Source organism: Acanthisitta chloris, unplaced genomic scaffold, assembly GCF_000695815.1.
Source record: "Acanthisitta chloris isolate BGI_N310 unplaced genomic scaffold, ASM69581v1 scaffold1070, whole genome shotgun sequence".
NCBI classification, from domain to species: Eukaryota; Metazoa; Chordata; class Aves; order Passeriformes; family Acanthisittidae; genus Acanthisitta; species Acanthisitta chloris.
The window spans coordinates 159,649-182,921 of record NW_008649737.1 but is presented as its reverse complement, the minus strand read 5'-3'; the positions used below and the strand labels follow the sequence as shown (position 1 = coordinate 182,921).

Sequence of the window (23,273 nt, the reverse complement as noted above, 5' to 3'; positions counted from 1 at the left end):
AATTATTTTTAAAATATTTTATTTTATTTAGTACCCAGATGTGATGAGGTAGTAAGAAACATTACGGAACTTACAGATATATCTTTGAAGAATTAGCTATCATAATATAATTGCTCAGTGTTAAGGGTCATTTGCAGAGTGGAATACCAAGATTGCTTGCACCTCTTTGGGTTTTGTAAATTTATCAGAAGAATCTAGTTTGAATAACTATTTCCTAGAGTAAACTCTACCCATTGATTATCCCTTGCATAAGCAAATGACCTTTCTGTCTTATTATAAGTGATTGCATTGAAGAGGATCAAATGTAGGTACTGAATTAACCACTATGTGGAAAAGTGTTTTTTTCCCAGCCTAACATAGGAGTGACAGCATGATAGACCTTCTAAGCTGGTGAGAGTTTTGTTGTTTGCTTTGGCAATGTGTACGGTTTGTGGGGGGTTCTGAGATGTGTTTTGGGTTTGGGGTTTTTTTAAGAATTGTACAAAGCATTTCTAAGAACTGTACAAAGATAGTGAAACAAAGTAATGAAGTTACAGTAGAATGTTATGTATTTATAACAGAGATAATTGCCTTTTTATAGTTTTGCAGAAATTCAAAGATTTCACTAAGGAATTAATAGTTGGTTTGGTTTGGATTTTTTTTTTAATTAATGTCTGGTTTTGCTAGTGCATTTTTTAGTCAGTTTTGGCTCTGGATTGTGACCTCTGATTAACAATACCTCCCTTAAATAGAGCTACACCCCCACTAAAAATGTAGTTAAATGTCAGTTCTTCAGTGTTCAATACTTATTTTTTCCAATTATTTTGTCTTTCTTTTGCTTGCCTAACTTTATTTATTTAAAAGTGAGGAAAATTCTGGTTTTGTTGTGGTGTTTACTAATCTGTTCTAGCTATCTAATATTCTTGGTATTTTTATGACTTATCACCATAGCAAGCATGTATATTTGGTCAAAATAATGATTACGTCAATGCTGGGATCATGTCCAGAAAACTACTAGGCATGTGAGTGCTGCATGAAGTGTTGCTTACTCGCATTGAGACTGTAAGGTGAAGCTTTTGAGTGTTCGTAAACACTCAAGTTCCAAGTAGAGTGAAAGAGAATAATTAATACACACTGAGTGAGGTTCCAAATACCTGTCCCATTCAAGTAAAGGGAATGGAGTTAGTAATGATGGGGAGAGGATTTTGAAACCTCTTTTTCTATTGGAATTGTATACCTATCTCCTTATGGAACACTGTGATTTGCAACCAAAACCAGTCTTCTGGAAAGAAAAGAACGGTTGGACTTTTCAAACCCAGTAGGGCAGATGACATCACGTAACTTCTCACTGTCTATAAAAGTTCAAGATGTGCAAAGAGACCATTGAAGCAGAAGGCATATGGTGAAGGCAAGGTGAAGTATCTGATAAGCTGTAAACTCATACCTTGTTTTAGCTTTAACAAAGTCTGTGCCTTCTATCCATCTGTGCAACTAACATGAACAGAACAGTTCCCTGGAGATATTTTGTACTGCAGTAGACTCTGAGGTCTTAAATTCGCACTCTTTACACAGTCAACAGACCATTGATTTTACTGATAGTTTGGAGAGATTTATGACAGCAAGATGAAACACAGGGCAAATGTATTCTAGCACTGCTGCCTGTAAATTCACATTAAAAGGGTAGAACATATCCCTGTAGGAGATTATAATTTTCTTTTAATGTACTATAAATTGAAATTTTCATTACCTGCAACTTTAAACAAAGTGTGAAATTCATTGCTTGCTCTGGTGGAAGAGGTACTGTGTAAATATCGACAATAGAATTAGCCTTTTGTATTAGTCAAGTATTAATTTTAAGTCCCTATTTACTCTGATTAAACTTGATGTAACATAATGCACTTGTTCAGTTGGTGGTCAGATTATAATAGCTCAGAGTTCTACAAATTGTTTCTGAAGTGTGCACAGCCTAAGAAGTGGAAAGCATATGATGGAAAAATCACTGAAATGGATACACAGTACACACTCCGTGCCAGAGAACTATTTGAAATCTATCGCAGCATTAGCATGAACAACATCCCAAAAGACGAGAGAACAGATGTGCTGTTAACACTCAGATGTACAGTGAAGGTATGTTTTATTTTTCTATTTATGTTTGGCTTGAAGCTGTACTTCCCAAAGATACTGTCACTTAATTATGTTGACACACAAGCAATTGCTGCTTCTGGCAGATGGGTGCTACAACAATCAGCTGGCAGCAAGACAGCCTAGTGTACTACCTGGCGTGAGAGTGTAGTTTACATTCCAGATATATTCTAAATTCATATGTCACTTTGTTGTGTGCACATTTTTATTCAAGTCGTGTTAGAATTTTAACCCCATGGGTTTATCCTTTTTTGTATATCCATAATACAGTTTCAGTACAAAGTTTAGTTTAATACAGCGACCTTAAGAGAACCATGGCAGAGATGTAAGTGGCTATTACCATTTTATTTTTTGCAGTTCTTTGAAATGTCTGTTCAGAATCGTGTCACTCTGTTGGTTTGGGTTACCAGTTTCATGGGTGGCAAATACTGATTTTTTTTTTTCTTCTTCTCTTTGCCCCTCCCTCCCCACTCTCACTGCTGCTGCCAGTGTTCCCTGTGAATTAGAAACTGGTTGCATTTCATTTAGTCTTTTCATATTTATTTTATTGATTTATTCATGTACAAAAAGAATAAATATGAGCTTCGAGGTCCTTCCAGGATGATACCATTGACATCAGTCTAGAATAGAATGCTCCTTCCTGATCTTATTGAAAGAAACAAACATCTTGCTTGTTGCTTTAGTAGTGCAGATATAGGATCTAAAGTGAATATGGCATTGGGAGCACTGGTGGTGTATGGACTCTTGCCCATCTTAGTACAAGTCAATATTGCTTTAGTGAACACGTGAATTTCTGTAAATTAGCTCTTTTACCTGAGAAAACACTGAACTCATTCACTTCTTTTCTCTCTCTCTGGACAATCTCTTGCCAAGCATTTGAAATACACAGTGACTGGTTTCCAGGCATACTGAAAGCCCCCCATGCCTTTTGTGTGGATTTAATTTTTTTCCTTGGTGATGGTATTATTTTTATTAAACCATCTACATTCCACCCTGGATCACATAGCCAAGGGAAGCTTGTTAGGGAGATATTTCTTGGGGCTTTTGGAGATTTAAAATTTTGCACATGCTGTATACCTCTGCTTTGCATTCTTTAGTGCCTCCAGTATTACAGTTCCTCACAGCTTTGGTGCATATATACAGGCCCCTTAAAGCAGAATCTGTAAGCATTCTCATTTTCCTAGTTCTTTATGATAGTTTCATTGAAGATTGTTTTCCTGAGACACTAAGGAGTTATTCTGTGAACATGTTCTCACATGAACATATGCATGACTGATAGTGGGCATAGAATACATAACTTGCTTTCATATGTGCATTGGAATCATTTAGTTTGTTTGCTTCTTTATTGTTGTCGAGTTTGTTTTTCTTTGTGTTTTCTTTCAGGAGTATGAGTGTAAATTAACACAGGAAATAGTGGAATTAATTGACAGGGAAGTTGATCTTATGTCCAGAGAGGTGAAAGAATGCAATTTAGAAGGACTGAGGAAAAGAATTTGTACATTGTTTCTTCAGTATATTAAAACTCCAGAGTTTAACCCCGAAGTTGCTGGGATGCTTAAGGTATTATTCCTATTTTGCAGCCTGACATAGTGGCTATTGAACTAAGGAGGAGGGGAATGGAAAAAATTGAAAGGTTTTGATTTTACATTTTGGCATAGAATTGGTGAAGGATTTCCTCAAAATGTAAAATGTAGCAAGTACACAGGCTTCATGCAAATAAGCTTATATGGTCATGCAGCAAGCATGGGGCATAGACATGGTTTTAAGAACATGACAAGTGGCTGGTAGCACTGAGAGCTCAGGAACTCTGATGTCTGAACTAAAAAATCTGAGAGTTATAAATGGTAGATCTTATGGGATGGTATCAGTAAGATGTAATAGTAAAGTACAATCTGCATACATAAAAGTGCCAGCAAGTGTACTGGTGCATAATGTTTAGGATCTTCTTATAGCTTAAAAATGAAATGACTGATTCATATAACTGATTTTAACCAGTACAGTAAAAAATACAGTGGCTTTTGGTATCCTATCTAAGGAAAAACACAACACCTTACAGGGTATTTCAAAATAAATATTACTATCTTTTATGTATTAGAATACTTGCATTAAGATGTGTAAAATGTATTCTGACAGAGTTAGAGTAATAAAAAGACATTTTGTAGTAAAATAACTTTTTTTTTAATCTCTTAGGTTCCACCTGATCCCTTGAAGCTTTATAAAAATGTTTACTTCTGTCATAATTGTGAAAATTACTTACCATCCACTGAGTTTCCTATTCCTGCTAATTCCCACAACATTGGCAGATGTCGCTCGTGTTACAAGCTTGATAATGAGGCTCGGCAGCGGCAAGCGTTTTTTAAGTACAGACTTATACTAGAAGATCTCAGAAAGTCTGAAGCTGATTATCAGGATGATAGTAAAATTGTTTCCTTCATTCAGGTACTGTTGGAAAGAGCATTGCTAATAATGGAAACCAGTGGCTTTGACTGTTTGTCCTTTATTTTGTGTGTGTTGTTGACAGGTTGAGAAATAAGATAAAAACTACAGCTTCTTCCTATGATAGGAGGTGTTCCATGCCATAAAGAAGCAGCCCTTAAGCTCTTGAAACATAGCTGTGCTTTCAAAAATGTTACAAGCTATGCACTAAAAGAAGGCAGAAGTCTAGCTGACAGGTCAAAGATTCAGATGATCCACCATCTGTCTGCTTCTTCACTGCTGAGACCCTAAGCCCTCACTTGCAGTTCCATTTTTGGTTGCAACATCGCTAGATGCTGTGTAATTTTCATCCAAATTAACTCTTCTTTAGAGTTGTAAATAAGTAAACAACAGGAGTTTGTATCTGAAATCACTGATTTTCCTGTTTCTTCCCTAATATTTCTTTAAATTATTAAATTGTCTTCTGAGCTACTTGCTTTTTTTTTTCTCATCCCCTCCCCACAACCATGTCCCCTTCTGCACTTATATCTAGAAAACAGCTCTGAGGCATCTAGAAATGACTCAGGCAAGGCTAAAAATCTTTTGTGGCAGCTATGACAGCTTCATTCACTGCTCAGTGCAGTACAATTTAGAGATGATACAAGAAAAATGCAGTTGTTAATTGCTACACCATGCTAAAGGAAGATGTGTATGTCTAGATGTTCTTTAACGAAGTGATTGTATGACATATGCATAAAAATTTTTTTACCCAACGGTTGCCATACTTCAGTTGTAGAATGAAACATGCTTCTTCCTTCTTAACCCAGTTTTGCATTTCAGCCTCAAGATATGCAGTACATGATTGATAGCATATGGAACTCTCAGTCGGCTCTCAGTGCCTGCAGTGACCTGTATGATTTGGTTATGGTCAGATGGGATAAGCAGCATGAGTGGTCTCCATGGAATACTATTCTCCTCACTAAAGAAGAGGCAGATGTACATCTTCAGCTGTGTAACCTTCAGGAGGTAAAATTTGATGGACTCAATTTTTTAAAAATTATTTACATTATGTTTTAATAGACTCTTGTGACTAATAATGTTGGGCTAAATTTAGATTTTTCACTTGCCTGTGTTTAAATTGGCTCATAGTGACCATTTAAATGGTTACATATGTACTATTAAACAAAATGGGCATCTGGCATGTACAACTCATTCCATGTATCTGAACTCTCTCTTGTCCTGATTCTCTCTCCTGAAATGCAAGAAGCTTAAGTGGCCTCAACCATGCTTACTGCTGAGAACAGTGCCATGCATAAGCACTTCCCTCAGCTGAGATCAGACAAGAGCTAACCTGGATGAAAAGCATACTAGAGTAACCATAAATATTATGACATTTGTATACCTGAGCTCTTGCACATGCTCTGGCCTCATTAGTTTCTGGCCTTACAAATTTCTCATCAAATAGCAGAATGGCTCCTTGACTAGAACTTACCCATTTGTTACAATAAAATTGGTCTCAATTTACTTTCTTACATAGATGCCATTTAAGTACTCCTGACAATGTAATCTGATAGTTTGCAATTAAGTAGTAAATCCATAATTTCTCTTCTGAGTTAAAAAACCATATGAATGTGTTAAAGTCATCATCAAAACTGTATTTTTATGCCACTCTCTCCAAATTCCATATCTTAACATAGGAGTCTGTTAAATGTCTCACTCCACTGAACATCATATGTTAAAGTATTTAGTTTTGTAAGGCACAGTAGAATCCTGTGAGCTCTGTTTGTCCTGTAATTAGTAATGGATTATTAAGCCTTTCAGCTCTAGGTTATTGACTTATATAAGTAGTGATCTGCTGTTATTGTTGCCTAGTGTCCTTTTGTTCAGGGTGTTCTTAATTCAATTTCTAACACAATATATATCAGAAGTGCAGCTTCAGCTATTACACATTGCTCTTCTATCTGGAAGTCTTAAGACAATGTAATAACTGTCAGAGCAAATTAATTGTTCTCTTAATGAAAGGTTTGCTTTGGGGATGGAATGTATCAGTTAGGGAATTCTAAAGGCAAAAGGAATTCTGCCATCCGTGATTGTGTGTGTGTGTGTGTGTGTGTGTGTGTGTGTGCGCGCGCCCGCCCAACTTGTGTCTTCAAGCAGACACATGTTTATGTGAGCTTAAGCTTTAGAAGATAAAATCAATTTCAAGCTCTAAATTCCTTTATTGGCTTCTGTCTCACTTTGAGTCAACAAGGCTGTTCAGACAGTCTGAATCTGGTGATTCTCCTCAGCATCCATAAATTCCTGTACTAGCATTATGGCAAGCAAAGATTCTGATTATGCACTTATCTGCTTTGATGTCAGAGTGAAAGGGATGCCATTAACTTGATTAGGTCCAGAGCTTCAGTGCAGGTGGGAGTTAGGTCAGAACAGCAACAAGTCAGGTATTTTCATTAGCTCTTAATACAAAAATAGAAGTGAGCCAGCTATAGTGAGGAGTCACCTTTCTTCACTGGCAATGACCAAATCTTTATTTAAAAGAAGAAAAAAAGAAGTGTGAAATAGGCAAAAGTTAGTGTGTCATAACTTGAATTGTTGTTTCTCATTCACTGAAACAAAAAAGGCCTCTCAAGCACTTTCTTTAATAGCCATGATTCATAATGGCAATGACTATAGCAATAGCAAAGGTTTTTCCAACTAAGTATTCTGGTGGTTTATTATATCATCTGAACTGCTACTAATCACTAGAAATTTTGGAAAATGTCATCACTGCATGCAAGCACTGACAGAAATGCTGTAAGATGCTTGCTGTCATGATTATTTGTAAATAGTGACTCTGGTTCTTAGAAAGTAACTTCCTTATAGTCACCACCTTGCAAACATTGATATTTAAGCATTGCCTTATTTAATTTTCAAAGGTAAGTACAAATGTTCTTACCTGAAAAAAGAAGTAAGTTTTATTTTGAATGGATAAGAAAGGTTATTCTGGTTTTAAAAAGTGACCAATATTTCACAGGGAGTGGTTAGTAATTTGCACTACTGGGCCATAAGATAGCAGTATAGAACCATAAAATATTTCATTATGTATCATATGCAAATAAATTATCTGGCTTAGTTTATTAAAGGGTCACTATATATACTGTCTAAAATATGAAGCAACATATAGATTCTTAGAAATTTTAATTGTATTTACTGATATTTGAATTTTTTTCCTTTCAGGCTTATGAAGCTTCATTTATTCACAGAATGAAAGAAAAGCATATCCAGGCAAAAAGCGACTTTGCTTGGATTTTAGCGATGTCATAATTTTTGCATAGGAGTGACAATCAGATTAATGCAAATGAATTTTTAACAGCTGCTCCTATTCCTACAAAAACGTAATGCTTCAATGAAATTTACTGAAGTTAAGGAAGTTGACTAAATTATTGATGAATACCATTTCCTAGGTTTTAAGGAAATGTACTTTTCATCTATACCTTAACTGTATTACACAGATCAAAATAAACTTCTGAAGATAAAATAATGTGTTCTTCATCAGTTAATATAACTGCCTCTCATGTTTTGTAACCTCATTATTTTAAATAAATGTCATTGATGAGCTTTGTAAATTGTAAATGTTTAGAGCAATGACTCTTTCTGTGTGTGCCTGCATTGCTTGGAACATTCTGTCTATAGTGTAGTACTCCTTTTGGGTGAATTCAGATAATTCTTTGTCACCTTTTAATTAGGAAATAATACTAGAACATTGTATTAAATTTATTTTTCCCATCTTAAGCACGTAAGGCAGAAACCCCCTCAAACCCTGAATTCCTACAGAACAACAGAATACATATACCCTTGTGAATATATCTGCATTGCCTTGCAAATCTTTGTGTAAAAGAATAACTTTACTTTTTATAGCTCAAAAAGCTTTATGGATGGTCATATTGGAACTGCCAGCATGTAATTATGGTATCCAAGACCTTTATTATTAATCAGACTTATAATTTGAAACAAAAAAATGCAGACTGTTTGGAACTTGTTTATTTTTGAGGAGCTTGTGTTATTTGAAGAAGTAAGTTCTTTCCATAACTATGTTTGATTATAGTTGCAGTGAAAAGCACATTACTTTAGACTGTTTCCTCTTCTCCTTCTAGACCCTTCACCAGCTTTGTTGCCCATCTCTGGACATGCTCCAGCACCTCAATGTCTTTCTTGTAGTGAGGGTCCCAAAACTGTATTCATGGTGCAGTATAATATTGAACACTATTTGAGGTGTTACCTCACCAGTGCTAAGTACATGGGGACAATGTCTTCACTGGTCCTGCTGGCCACACTATTTGTGATACAAGGCAGGATGGCCTTGGCAGCGTGCGCCACCTGGGCACACTGCTGGCTCATGTTCAGCCACTGTCAACTAGGACCTCCATGTCCTCTTCCACTGGGCAGCTTTCCAGCCTCTCTTCCCCAAGCCTGTAGTGCTGCACGGGCTTGTTGTGACCCAAGGGCAGGACTTGGCACTTCACCTTGTTGAACTTCTGGCCCCAGCCCATTGATGCAGCCTTTCCAGATCCGTCTGCAGAGCAGAGCCTTCCTGTCCTCCAGCAGATCAACACTCCCACCCAACTTGGTGTCATCTGCAGACTGACTGAGGGTGCACTCGATCCCCTCATCCGGATCATTGATAAAGATATTCAATAGAACTGGCCTCAGTACTGAGCCCTGGGGAACAACACTTGTGACTGGCTGCCAACTGGATTTAACTCCACCACCACCATTAGTTAGTTCCTAACAATGGCAGTGCCATTTAATCACACTGTGAGGGCTTTTATGTAAACAGTTAAAAATTTGTGTTGCAATTATAGTGAGTTGGATACTTGACTAATATTTGGGACATGTTTGTCCACAAAATAAGTATCTACCTGTATAAAGTAAAAACTAATCTAGCCCTTCAAATGGCTTTTGAAAGCATAGAAAATGAAAGTCTTGGAGGACATGTTGAAAGAGAGTTGTTGCAAAATGGAAAAAAGTATTTTCAATACTTTGGATATCTGAGTTCTTTTGTTAGAGAAAAGATGTAAAGCCAACATAATTAAAATAGTCTAAGTTTTAAAAAATATGTATCATAATTGAAAGTATCAGAAAATCCTTCATGTTAGATTTTTAATTGCTCATTTTGATTGTTATAGATGTTTTGTTGATATTACTGAATTTAAAACCAATGATTTTTTTACCACTTTCTGTCCATAACATTTATAATTGTATTGCATTTTGAAAAGGAATGAATGCAAAACTTTTTTCTAATAGTTACTGTATTGCTTCACCTTTTTATCTTGCTTACATATGATATAAAAAAAGTACTGGACAGGTATGAAGAATGTAAGTGTTCTCTGTATCAGACAGTGGCAAATACTGGAAAAGGTAACTGAAAAGATCAAAGTCAGAGTACAGATACTGCATTTCTAGGAGAAGTCATTGCATTTTATCAGGAAAAGAAAACTGTTCTGATAAAGGGTCGGACCTGCCAGTTTTTAATAGAACTGAATAAATTCTTTAAAAGCACTGCTGATCATCTTTGCTTGAATTTCAGAGTTACTCACAAGATGTTTTTGGAATCTGTTGGTAAAAAGGCCTCTGCTTTGGAGCTATATAGATACTTCCAGGATAATGAGAACAAATGACTGCGAACTGTCAGTACCTCTTTGAAGAATAGGCTGTGAGGTGAAATTCTAACCTTCTCTATTCTCTTTCGAAAAGTGGCTGAAGTGACAAGCTTAACAAGTCTCTTAAATCATAGCTTAGAGGTTGAGCTCACTAGGAATCCACACTCCTGAAACACTACTGAAAGCCTAGTGAGAGATGCTGGGTTTGATTCAATTCTCTCCCAGGCAGAGATTGTGGCCAATCAACACCTACTGCTTACCTCCCAGGACTCCTACGAGCAGGAATTTTAGAGCATGAAGCAAAAATTGCCTTCTATCCACCACCACCACCGGTGGAAACCCATTTCCAGAGGGAATGCTTCTAGCTTACTTCCCACATGCACAAGTAAGTAATATGGTAATTTGCAAGGAAATACATGTGTTTTGCCTCCTCACTCCCCAAAAAATTCATGCTTTGTCCAGGATGTAAATTTCTCTGTTTTCGTCTCAAAGGAAGAAGAACTCAGAGTAATTGTTTCTTCCACCTCCTTGGCCCAAAAAGATGTCCCAACAAACAAAGCATTAGTTCCCTTCTTAGATAATAAAATGTAAACATTGACAAAGCAGGATTATAAATTAAATACATAAGGGTAGCAAAGTATTTGCTGACTCCTATTTGGCATATGGAAAATACTTTTTCAGTAGGAGATGATACTAATAGTAATTTAGATTAAACAAAAATAATCCAAAGACTGGAAAATTTTTTTAAGACCTTAAATTTTAATATGTCTATTATCTGAGCTGGGAGAAGAAGTTCTTTAATATGCCGCTGTACTACCATGTGTAGTGCCCTAGTCCACTCAGAAGATTGAGGGGAAGGTAATTTAGAATTACTCTGTGTGGTGCATGGGAGAAATAATGCAATTCTCAGGAGGCATCGCAAGAAATGATTTTTACTTAGAAACTTTGGGTCATCCAGGTGGAATAAGTCACTAGACAAAAGATAAATCAGTAAACTTCACAGCCCCCAAACACAGTGCAAACTTTAACTCAGCACACCATGGAGAACCAAGGCCTTAGCCGGGCACTGATTACAGCACTCAGGGAGTCATTAAGAGGATACTTCTCAGTGTAGCTTACAATTTATATATTGAAAAGGATAAGGTAAGAGAAAAAAAAAAAAGAGAGAAAAAGAGAAAGATGAGAAAAAGAGAGAGGAGGTTACCACCAGTGGATCCAGCATAGTCTCAGCAGCTTTGAATCCAGGGTAGCGGACCGTGCTAGACAGTACGTCTAGCACTCAGGGAGTCATTAAGAGGATACTTCTCAGTGTAGCTTACAATTTATATATTGAAAAGGATAAGGTAAGAGAAAAAAAAAAAAGAGAGAAAAAGAGAAAGATGAGAAAAAGAGAGAGGAGGTTACCACCAGTGGATCCAGCATAGTCTCAGCAGCTTTGAATCCAGGGTAGCGGACCGTGCTAGACAGTACGTCTTGTCCTTTTATCCATTCCCTTTGCCCAGGGCTCTCCCCAGTGTGAGGTCACACTTGTGCCTTTAGGTTAGGCAGAGCCAGGAGCTTTGCATCTATCTCAGGGCTTGCAGCAAGGCCACGTGGTCAACTGCCACGTTACGGCGTGAGTGGCGGTTACCTTTTAGGCTCAAGGGGATAGTTGGGGTGGAGCAGCTGCCACCACACACAGAACTCAGCCTGTTCCCCCACCAGTATCCCACCTGGTTGTTTGGAGCCAGGCAACCATTCCTCCGGTCGTGATGCCATGTTATCTATTGCTTAAGGATCAAATTTGCATACAAAACAGATGGGACTTATTTTTGTCACCTATGTATAGATAGTTATTCTAGCTTAACGTGTACTGTCAGTTGTGCTTGTTACAGCAGTCATCCCTTATAGCCTGATTTACAGGCCTAAATTTGCCTTCGCCATTCACACTTCTTTTTATTCTAAATTTTTTTACATCAGGAATGCAGAATTCTGAAGTTGAGAGTTTTGGTAAGGTTTTGTTTGTTTGTTTGTTTAAAAGAACAGATCATAAGATAAAGACATTGGGCTTCCATCATCTGTGACTTTTCTATCCAATTATTTTTTGAGTCCCATATTTCAACTTTGACAGGATAAGAAATACGTAGGATATGAGATAGGCATACATTTGTAAAGGAAAGCATATATAAATCCAGAGAAATGGATAGGACTACAATGCAAATACATGGTATGTCAATATTATACCTTCTCTTAATAAAACTATTTTAGTTAAGTGGAGATACATGGTAATGGAGGTATTTTTTTCTTCATTGCCATTTCGTAATGATTTCCCAGTAGTCTGATTTTCAATTTTGAATCTTCACTGCATGTAAAAAAATCTTCATGTGCAAGCAGTTCCTGGACTCAAGATTGTTACGGGTTTCCAAGGAAAAACCCTGTGGAAAAGGCAACTATAAACTGTGTGTGCTTTTGTGTATACTGACAGACATTAACCAAGAGGGTTTTTAGGTTCCTGCTCACAGATAAAAGAACCACTGTGATCTCATCTAATTTTACTTAAATGCAATAAAGGAATAGTTTTGAAAAATCTCTTTGAAATAGTTGTATTTTTCCTTATCATTTGGCAAAATACCCTTTTATTTTTAGGAGTGAAGAAAAAGAAAGGAGAAAATATATGCTGTACATTTGCATACAAAATTTACCAAAGGAGGCGAATTAAAATCCCACTCAATAGATTCTTCTCATTCCTTTTTTTCAAAGCTTTCTTCACTTCAGTTGCTCCCAAACTGTGGTTTGTGAAGAGTTATTAAAAGGAAAAGTCAATTTGGTTTTGGTCAAAAGTTTTTCATAAGTAATAAGGTAATCTGAGAAAAAAAATCTCTTTTTGTTCTAAGAAGTTTTGAGACTGTTTCCATAAGGCAGAATACAGAGAGTACACCCACCAACTGTGCGTCTCACTTGTGTCTGTTGGAAGCATATAATGGGGAAGATAATGCAAAGTTCCACGTGATGATGTGGCCCACAGTGATCGAAGCATATATGGGAAGCGGATGGAGGTCCTGTGGTTTGTGTTGCCATGGCATGGGGGAGGAACAGGAAATGGGTAGAAACCACGTGGTCCTGTTCTTCTACTTCTTGCCCAGAAATGCTTTGTACTCCTACCAAGAAATATTCCATACAACACAACTGCACAGAACGGAAGGTTTGACCACAGTCCCACCCACAGCACTTTGCACAAGAGTGGCTAATAAGGTACAAAAATACGAAATTTGAAGGGACAGATCGACGGGTTTGTCCTCCTCACCCTCCCCAAAAGGGACACCTTTTGGTAAGTCATGAGTCCTTGGCTGTGCTGAGTGTTGATCCAGGAAATTAAGCTTGTGATTTCAATTACATTGTTAGTGCTATATATAGCTATTCTGCAGCTAACGCATTTGTCACCAGCAATCCAAACTAACCGTGTATGTTGCATTCAATAAACCATGCTCTTTGTGAGCCTGACTGGTCTTCTGAATGCAACCAGACCTGTAGACTATTATGGCACTGGGCCTATAGTTAGGCTTTTGCAACAGTGTGTAATTTGGTTAGTGTGTGCAAATACCCTTCAAAAGATCCTGCTCAGGCCAAGTGATCATCTAGTTTTTGAGATATTATCAGCTGAAAAGAGACAGGGACAACATACATTTCTTTTGTAATTCTCTCCCTTGTGTTAGCTTCCCTTTTATTTTCATTTGCTTACTTTTAAGTCAGCCATTTTGGATGCAGGAAATGAGGAATCTCTTACATGACTTAGGCTTTTCATCCAGGCTGTCGAGTGTGAACTTGTAAAAGAAGCTCCACATGCCAGCAGTGGAATTTTTGAAATGGACTAGATGCTTTAGCCCTATGAAAATTTTCCGTAATGATAGAGTTGAGAACTACTCACCCATTTAAAATAATTAGTAATGAATTATTTGCTCTTGTAGTGAGGCTCCTGTCAGCTTACAACACGTATTTGTAAAACACTATACACTTGTGCTCTTTATTTCCTTACATTCAGATCAGATTGTTGAGGGTTTACTCTGATGTAGAAATCTTGGCACTGTTGGTTATATTTATCAACTCTGTTAGTAATGGAGGAGACCCTATAGAACCTACTGTTCATTTGTTCATGTTAGAAGAATAGTAATATATACTGCTTTCTTGCTCTGTTTCACAAAGCAAGATTCTTGGCATTGCAAGCTAAAAAATGAAAGGAATCACCTTCTGAGAAGGCATGAGCATAGTGGGATAAAAGTGCAGTAGTAATGCATTATTTCTCTAGACTGTAACTGCAAATCTAGCAGGTTCTGCAAAGTTGAAAGTTTTGTTGGAAATTCTGTCATTCCTTTATCCTCTCTGGCTAGTTCCATTTCTACCTCTGTGCTCTGGAGTGCTGTCTTACTTGTACACACCCTTAAACAGACAAACAAATACTCGCTTGTTAAAGGGAAGAGAAAGGATTTCTAATGTGTCTCAGAGGAGAAGAGGAAAAAGTTCACTTAAAGAGTTAAATTCTGTGTTATGTAAAGGCAACATGGAAAAGAAAATAAGCATGTAGATGTTTATTGCCTCCCTCAAAATTATTGTTTTTGTCTCAGAAATATGATTTCAGATTGAATTGATGAACAAATTGCCTTATACTAGTGAACTGCACAATAGCAGTATGCTGTGAGTTAAGGCAAATGGATTTAATTGATCCAGCTCTTGTGCTCAGGTTCAGACATGCATGTCTTCTGACATCTGTTTGTGTCTTCTTGTACAATTTTTCATTGCACTTCCTTATTTTTCTCCTATCACAACTTGTTTTAACATAGCTCAAAATTTCTTTTGTCTGTGATCTCTAACATCCTGTTCTGATTGTGAAGAGGCATCTGTGGCCAGTGCCAAACACATGCCTGGAGACTGCACTGCCTAATGTAGTCACAAGGTGTAGAAACAGCTCAGAGTTTGGCACGCACAAAAAAGTGTGCCGGAGGAATTTGCTTCCTGGCATGAAGGAGTTCTCTATGACTATTTTGATCTTGCATGAGACTTGTGAAATACTGAAGTCATGTCAGGTTCTGAAGTGATTATAATTTCCTCCTGACTTTTGATATTTTTGACTTTTGGGATAGCATCACTCCATGCAGAAGATAGTTTAACAATTCCATACTTCAGTGGATACACTTTGAATGTGCCACTTTCTCTCTCTCTTCCTTCTTGCTGGAATCTGCAATGGTTAGATTTATTGCAGATTTCAAACCTGTCAACACCCAAATGTGTGACACCAGCTCTCAATACATGTGAAAGAACTAAGCTGAGGGACATGATAATATGCAGCAGGGGAAGAAGATAGAAGTTCTACAGCATACATTTTGTGCAGTACAGAAAACTTTTCTATAAACTCCATTTTGAAGTTGCACAACTCTGTTATCAGCCTGTGTAGCACAGGAGTTTGGACTTAATGACTGGCCCTTGCATAAGAATTGTCGAGGAAACAGTCTATGCTTACACTGCAGAGAGATTTATAAGCTGCTTAAATCACAAACTGAAAGTATTAAGAATATGTACAACTTCCAAGTTCAAATGAAGGAAGTTCATGTTTTGAAAATTCCCCCTGCGTCACCCAGCAGCCTGGCTGAATCCGGATAACAGCAATCCAACCGGGAAGTGCAGCTGTGCACACGCTCGGACTTTCCTTTGCTGCTGGCCAGTTCTGTCTGCGCTCGCCCGGAGCCATGGCACAGCCTCACTCTGCTGCTCCAGCCACGCTGCTCTGCACCCTCGCCGTGCTGGTCCAAACGTCTCTGTCAGTGGACCATGTGCCGATGCTGCTTTGGTCAACCCAGAGGTAAGGAATCTAGTAAAAGTGTATCCCTGCTTATGCTACTGCTCTCTCTGTCTGTGCAGAACATATTGTGAGTCTGGTAAATCAGCTCTGGGCAATAAAATAGTTCAATAGATAAATCTGCCTCTTGGCCATCAAAAAACCTAATATATTCATGTACCCATTTTTTATTTACAATTTTAGTGTTCTAATCTCAGCAGAAAAAAGTAATACTCGTATTCTAAAAATCTGAAATACACGCGCTTTATTCACCCTGAGGCATCCTTGAACGCCACTCTTAGAGACATTGTAACTTAAAGGCACGACTTAAGGCAGTGTCACAAAAAGGAGTTCACCAAAACCTTTGCAGACAACCTTAATCCTTGCATTTCCTAACTCCTGAACCCTGACTTTTCACTTTAATGCTCTTTTTAATACAGTTTTTTTAAATACACTGCTGTATGTATATGCATCAGTTGTTAGAAACAACTGCAGAGTCTTGACAGATCCAAAGAGACACATGAAACTCAGGGCTTTGCATATAGTTATGAAATAAGAGTTTGAACCTGTCTAAAAAGAACTAGAAATAGACCTCTTTTTTTTTCCAAACTGGAATTTTATTCATGCAGACTTTATGGATTTTGTGTAATTACTTGGGATTTCCAGAAATACAGCAGGTTGGGTGATGCAGCAGCCTCAGGTGGATACTGGATATGTAAAGTTGTCAGAAGGCTATGGCCTACTTATTTACCCCTTTGACATATGCCCACTTATCCCTTCTGCATTTCCAAAAGCTGAAACTCTGGTCCTTGGGAAGTCACTGCATGTAGAAATCTGCCAATTTTGAAAAAAAAAATTGATTTGGTAGCTTTGAGTTTTTTTAAAAAAATTTCCTCCTGAAAGAAATAAATGGATGTCTCAACCCCAAGGCTTTTTTTTTATGTTCAAAATACTGAGTGATTCACCCCTATGTGACAGGCACATGTATGAGTACTAAACCTCTGTATTTAAAAGCAAAGTAGATGTTGGGAAAAGCTATTCTTAGGATACAAGTGATCCTAAATGCCTAACAGTGCTTCCTTTGTTCTACTTCCTAGTTTATATCAACAACACTCCTGCTGTCCATATAAACAAAATCTTATCAGTTAATCCTGCATGGTCATAAAAGCAAACTTTCCATCGAGATGCAATTAGCAGCTTGTTCTTTTGCAGACTGTTCTGGTTTATACAAATCCGGCACAAGAAAATCAAGATAGAGGACTGCTTAAGCTGGTTTCATGTTTCCAGGAGCAGAACATTTTCTGGAAGATGTGTTCCTCCTACCATGACGTTTGCATTTTGAAAGGAGAAGTTCTTGTGAGGACTAAATTAGTTCTGGTGAAGGTCAATGAAGCAACTGAAAATAAGTTTGCTGTTGTTTTTTATCATAAAGTACCACTAACAGCAACGTTTGGTTGCTAACCCTTAACTTCAAGCTTTACATCTTGGTGCTTTGCAGCTATACAAGGTTTGCAGTGTGTGCTCTACAGGCCTATGAAATCTGGAAACAGAAGTGTAGCAATTATCAGTATATTTCTATGCACTTTGTAGGAGCATGTCCCACCAGCTTAAAATTTAGTTATTCATTGATCAACACAGATTGAGATTCACTGATCTATTCCATCATACTTTTCCAGGTTATCTGTTAGGACTTGATATTGAATAGCTGAAGGATACTACATTTTATTCTTATTTAGAACTAGCCAGAATTTGTAAAGCCATATTTCAGGACAGCTGTATTAGAGAATGTAACGATTTAAAGACTCTTTAATGCATTATTATTGTACTGTAATCATGCTATTAAAGATAATGTTAGACTCCAGGGAGATGAAACCTGCAGCTGACAAACACATGAAGTGTGCAAAGCATAAGGGAAGTGTGATATCAATCCTTATAGAGATATTATTAAATCAAATAGCTCTTTCCTCTAGAAAGTAAAATGCAGATCTCCATTTGCAGAAAAGTAAGTGGTTTTAAAAAACAACAATCTTTTTCCATTAAACTTGAGAATAACTCAGTAGGGCACAGTGTCCTGCTTTTCACAAAGGAATACTAATATATCACTGAATATTATCCAAGTAACTTTGGCATGGAAGAATTGACCTTTATCTTAAATCAGCATTTAAACTAATATTCCCTGGTTGTTTTTCAAAACAGGAGAGATTGAGAGTTTCCTCTTGCATATGACACACAGAAGAATTTTGATTTAGTCATTTTGAACCAATATTCAAAAGAATTTCTTTCCCTCCACAGATAAGAGAGGGGGGAAAGAAATTCATTAAAATTAGCTTTTATGATTGTCCCCTCATGTGCTTGTTTCAGGACTGATTTTTGCCTACATTGCAAATATATAACTGCCTTCATTTATGCTATTCTTATATAGGGAAATGAATCCTTTTCTGTCAAACTGAGATTATAAGTAACTTTGAGAATGTGTTAATGCCAATTAGTACATTTGCATCATTTCCTAACACTTCAAGGAATGTCCTGAAAAATCTGCTGGAAGAAGGTGAAATATAAAAGAGATACAGTGGAACAGAAAATCTTTTAGCTGTAACTTTACTGGACACCTATGGAGACACTGTATGCCGGTATCAATGTCAGTTTACTTCTGCTGTGCAGGAGAAAATATGATTTCCTATATGGTAATCACAAGGTGACTCAGAGACAACCAACAAGAATAATTTGTAGGAAAGGTTTCAGAAGTCAGCTACAAAGCAAAAATGTAAACTCACAAGTCAAAGTGATAGAAGTCTCGTTATCTCACCGTCAGCCCTCCTGGTGGGTCCAGATACAGGAAATCTTGAAATCTTTGCTTCCATCAAACATGATTACTCAAATTCCAGAAAGAACACTGTTCAGAGAAGAATCTGTATACTTAATGTTGTCATGTCAGAGCAGTGAGGTACAAGAGAGAAGCAAAATAGCAGGCTAAGCTTGCTTTTCTTTCTTTCTTTAGTGCATTGTCTGGTTATTGGAGGAAGGAGAGAGGTTGAGTTTTAAGTTTCCTTAAAGCTTCCTTAAGTTTCCTTAAACTTATGTGCAGGAAAGAACATTCATTGTAGCAGAGATGCTTGTCTTTGTGAGCCCCCATGGCTGAGGACCCATGGGTGGTTCTGCAGTGGGGAGTCTGAGGCACTTGGCGTGCAGGTGACTGCAGGAGGGACATAAAAGTTTGTGTGAGCAATCAGTAATAGCAATCAATATGTGTGTTGGCTACTGCCTGTTTCACCCTGTGATCACCCATAGTGATCTCTTGCTGATCACTTGAGGTGAAGATTTCAAAGGGATGGACTGGTTGATTGCATTCAGTAAAGCACACCATCAGTGTATCTAAGATGCACTATCTGTGGTACTAATATATCCCCATTTCACTCTGAAGCAAACCGGCCAGAAAAATGTACTGACTGGGCAACGAGGCTAGTGATGGGTCCAGGGCACAAGTCTTATGAAGAGTGGCTGAGGAAGCTGGGATTGTTTAGCCTGGAGGAAAGGAGGCTGAGGGGAGACCTTGATGCTCCCTACAGCTACCTGAAAGAAGGTTGTGATGAGCTGGAGGTTGACGTCTCCCCCAACTTGCAAGTAACAGAATGAGAGGAAACAGCCTCAAGTTGTGTCAGGGGAGGTTTAGATTTGATATTAGGAAAAATTTATTCAGTGAAAGATTGGTCAGCCATTGGAACAGGCTGCCCAAGGATGTGTTTGAGTCACCATCCCTGAAGGTGTTTGAAAAACATGTGGATGTGACACTTAGGGACATGGTCTAGTCGTGGATGTGGCGGTGCAAGTTTAATGTCTGGACTTGATGATCTTAGAGATCTTTTCCAACCTACATGATTCTATGATTCTATTTCCTCTCTGAACCACAGTGAGAATATTGTTCCAACCAGCTGACAGCAGCAGCTCCCTCAGTAAAGAGTCTAGCCTTATGTACTGCCATGCACAGGGCTCAGCAAACTATTTAAAAGAAACAAAATAAATGCATGTATAGTATTGTGAATCTAATTATTAGGCAAATGCTGCATTGTAATAGAATTATTTATATATTACTAATTGACATAGATTTTTATTTATGATGATAATGATGAAGTTACTAAAGTTGACTGCTTGAAAGTTAAAAAAGTCTTACAAAAGGTGTTTTCAAGGTTAGATAGCTAGTAAGAGCTGCTTCAAGGAACAGGGAAATCCTTAGAAACAAGTGTGCTTTAAAAGAGGATCATTAAAACTTCTGAGGATTTGAGTTCACAACAAAAGCCTTTACCATTGTGCTGCTGCAAATAATTTACGTTTGTTTGATGTGCTTTCTATTACCTTTTGTTCTTAATTGCAAGTCCTCAAACTCTCAAAATGTTTGGGTTTTTTTCTAAGACTAGGCATGAAATGGATTCATTTAGTTATATTTAAAATAAATATACCAAGATATCCAGTATCATTTTCTTTTTTAACATCTCTTAATTTAATCTGTCTTCTTTTTCTTTGGTATCATTAATATTTTGTTATGGGAATGCCATGCACAAAGTCAGCATGAAAGTGAGTCGTTCAGAACCTTGGGAGATTTTGTAGTTTTGAATATATTATTTTAAAAGATTAAACTTATATTTTTGAAATTGTGAGATTTGACTTTTCAACTTTCAGTTGAGTCATAACTGTTAAGATTTCTTAGACTTCATAATTAGAAGTTAATGTGTATTTCCAAGCACAAATTAACAAAGAAGTGAAGATGCTGAGTAAAACTAAGAAAGTATCAAATGACAATTTCAACCAAATAGAAAAGCTTTCTAGCTTAAAAAGTGGCAGGCAGAAGATTGACTAGAATTTAATTTTGACATCTGTAGCATGTTGTTCTGAAGGAGTCATTCACATGCACAGTTTGCTCTTACACTCTTGTAAACCCCAAAATCTGAAGTGAGCTAGGTATCTTCTAGTTCTGTGGGACTGCACTGGTTTTATCTCTGCCATGAGTGCAGTTTGTGGCTTTTAATTCACTTTCAGCAATCTGCATTGGAATTACTGGGAAGACTTTGAGTGAAATATAGATTTTTCCTTATCCAAGAAACAACACTGAACCCTCCCATGTGTTCATTAACCCTGCTCTGCCTCCATCTGAAAGGACTGCAAAGATTGTTCTCATTCATAAAAGCTTGCTGTTCAAGGGTCATTTTCAAACTGCTTTTGGGTTAGAAAATTTAATCAGCATCTCAACTTTATCATATTGCAATAATATAATAGCTGAGACTACAACACACAGCAGTTCTCTGGATTCAGTTATCCATCATTAGAACCAGTTTGGGTGCCTGGAATACCTGATTTCTCATGCCTTAGCAACTAATGTGTATCTGGGTAAAGATGGGAGATTATACTTCAAACTCTGGGTTTTCTACAGACAATTTTCCTTAGTGTAAACACCTAGGACCAAAATTTTCATAACATATTTCATCCCTATAGACCCATGTTGCATAGTGTTAAAATCCCAATCAGGTGTTGAAAGAATAATGCTACCTGCTGTTTTGCCCATAACTGTTTTCTGTAGCAGCAAAACTAAATAGAGCTATTTCTATGTCCAGTCCTCATAATGACAGGTTGGCAAAATAGTTGTAAGCTTTTCTTGGTGTCTTGAGCCATTCTGTTCAGAAAAGCTCCTGCTTCTGAGCACCTTCTGTAGAATGGTTCCTTCACCATGAAAACCTTAGGAGAGAATATGTTTACAGTAACAGTGAAAAGACACTGCTTAACAAAAGGTTTATAAATAAATACTGTTTTATGACAACTTGTGGTCTAGTCTGAGTTCTAGTCCTCTAGACCACCAAGATGTCTGCTGGTACTGCAAAGTGGTTTGGGAGTTGGGATTCCCTCTGGGAATTCTTTCTGCCACCAAGATGTCTGCTGGTACTGCAAAATGGTTTGGGACTTGGGATTCCCTCTGGGAATTCTTTCCAAGGTTTTCAGCATATTCTTCTTCATTCCATTTAGTAGCTAACATTTTTTTTGAAAGTTGTAACTGTGCTGTTGTACATGAACAAGAAAATAGAGACATTACACTGACTAGACCAATTTCATTCCTTCTTTAACACAGTCAATGTGATATGGGCATAAATGGGCAAGTTGTTTTTCTCTTGAGTAGAATGAAAGTAAACTGAACTGTAAACTTGATCTTAATCTAAACATGATGATGATATCATTGCTTGCTGCTGCATGTTTAAAGAAAGAAGAGGTGTCATCATTGGCAGCAAATCTGACAAAACCAAAAAATTATTTCTTTGTAGATCACAGTGGAATCCAGACACTACTATGCATGAAGGACACATTATCTCAGCACAGGAGCTGACAGTACTCTTGCAGCCTGTTTTGACCCAGAAATCCAGAAACCTCGTCTTGTTCCTGCAAGATAGGGTATGTAACGTGGATTCCTTTTCTTTCACCAGTGCTGAGCACAAGTCTGTGCCTAAATGCTATGCCATGGCTCCTTCTCACCAACCTACTCTTTGTTTTTCAGCTTAGCATAGATGATTTCACATACCTCAGTGAATCCTATGGTGACAAGAATCCATTTCAAAATGTTCAGGCAAGCATTTCTCTCTTTTATTTCTCTATATGCAGTGTTTAATATTTTTTAAAAAATAAGAAATATGTAAGAAAGATGCAAACAGACAATAATTGGGACAATTGAACTGAATTGCAGAAGCTTTCCTATTTAAATTAGTTATTGAGAGTATTCCAGTTTAAGCAGTTGTGTTAAAGGAAATCATCTGAGTTTGCAGATGTGTGTTTTGTGGCTATTTTATTTCTAAAGATCAAGTTTTCAGAATTCATCATAACTGACAAAATTGTTCATAAACATGTTGCAATTTTCTGTTGTAAAAAGCAATATAAAGTTCAAGACTAAGACCCCTAAATTCTGTTTTGAACCCATAGGAAAAAAAGAAATTCTAGGAATAAAGCATTTATGCCCGATTTTCAGAATTTAATACATATTTTATTTTAGTAGAAATTTAAATTCATGCAGGGATTTGACTGTTTCATATTTGAATTAAGTTAATATATCACTAGATACTGTATTGCTTTAATCTTCAGGGAAAAAAAATAGTGCTACTTGATTAATTTGAAATAAACTCCAGGCACAGAATTTAAGATGGAGTAGTCCTGAGCCAGTCAGCAACTTCAACTTTTGTCCTCAGTGAGGAGTTTTATGGATTTTGTGCACAGCATCTCTGGTTGTGCTTACATGACAGTTTATTGAAGTGTAATTGGACAAA

The 23,273-nt window shown here is 37.2% G+C and overlaps 2 protein-coding genes across 2 annotated transcripts in view; both read left to right on the top strand.

The window, feature by feature from the left end:
* Positions 1-1,886: 1,886 nt before the first annotated feature.
* IQUB (IQ motif and ubiquitin domain containing) lies at positions 1,887-7,914 on the top strand (the record flags this gene model as incomplete). Its single annotated transcript, XM_009084297.1, is given in 5 exon segments — positions 1,887-2,106; positions 3,505-3,681; positions 4,312-4,560; positions 5,377-5,562; positions 7,753-7,914. Coding segments are annotated over 5 exon segments (994 nt in total), but the record flags the coding sequence as incomplete, so codon positions are not given.
* A 7,978-nt stretch (positions 7,915-15,892) lies between these two features.
* ATP6AP1 (ATPase, H+ transporting, lysosomal accessory protein 1) overlaps positions 15,893-23,273 on the top strand; it is a 48,647-nt gene continuing 41,266 nt past the window's right edge. Inside the window, exons 1-3 of the mRNA XM_009084185.1 lie at positions 15,893-16,005; positions 22,284-22,410; positions 22,514-22,582. Of these exons, the coding sequence (XP_009082433.1) occupies positions 15,893-16,005; positions 22,284-22,410; positions 22,514-22,582 (309 nt within the window). The remainder of the gene's footprint in view (positions 16,006-22,283; positions 22,411-22,513; positions 22,583-23,273) is intronic.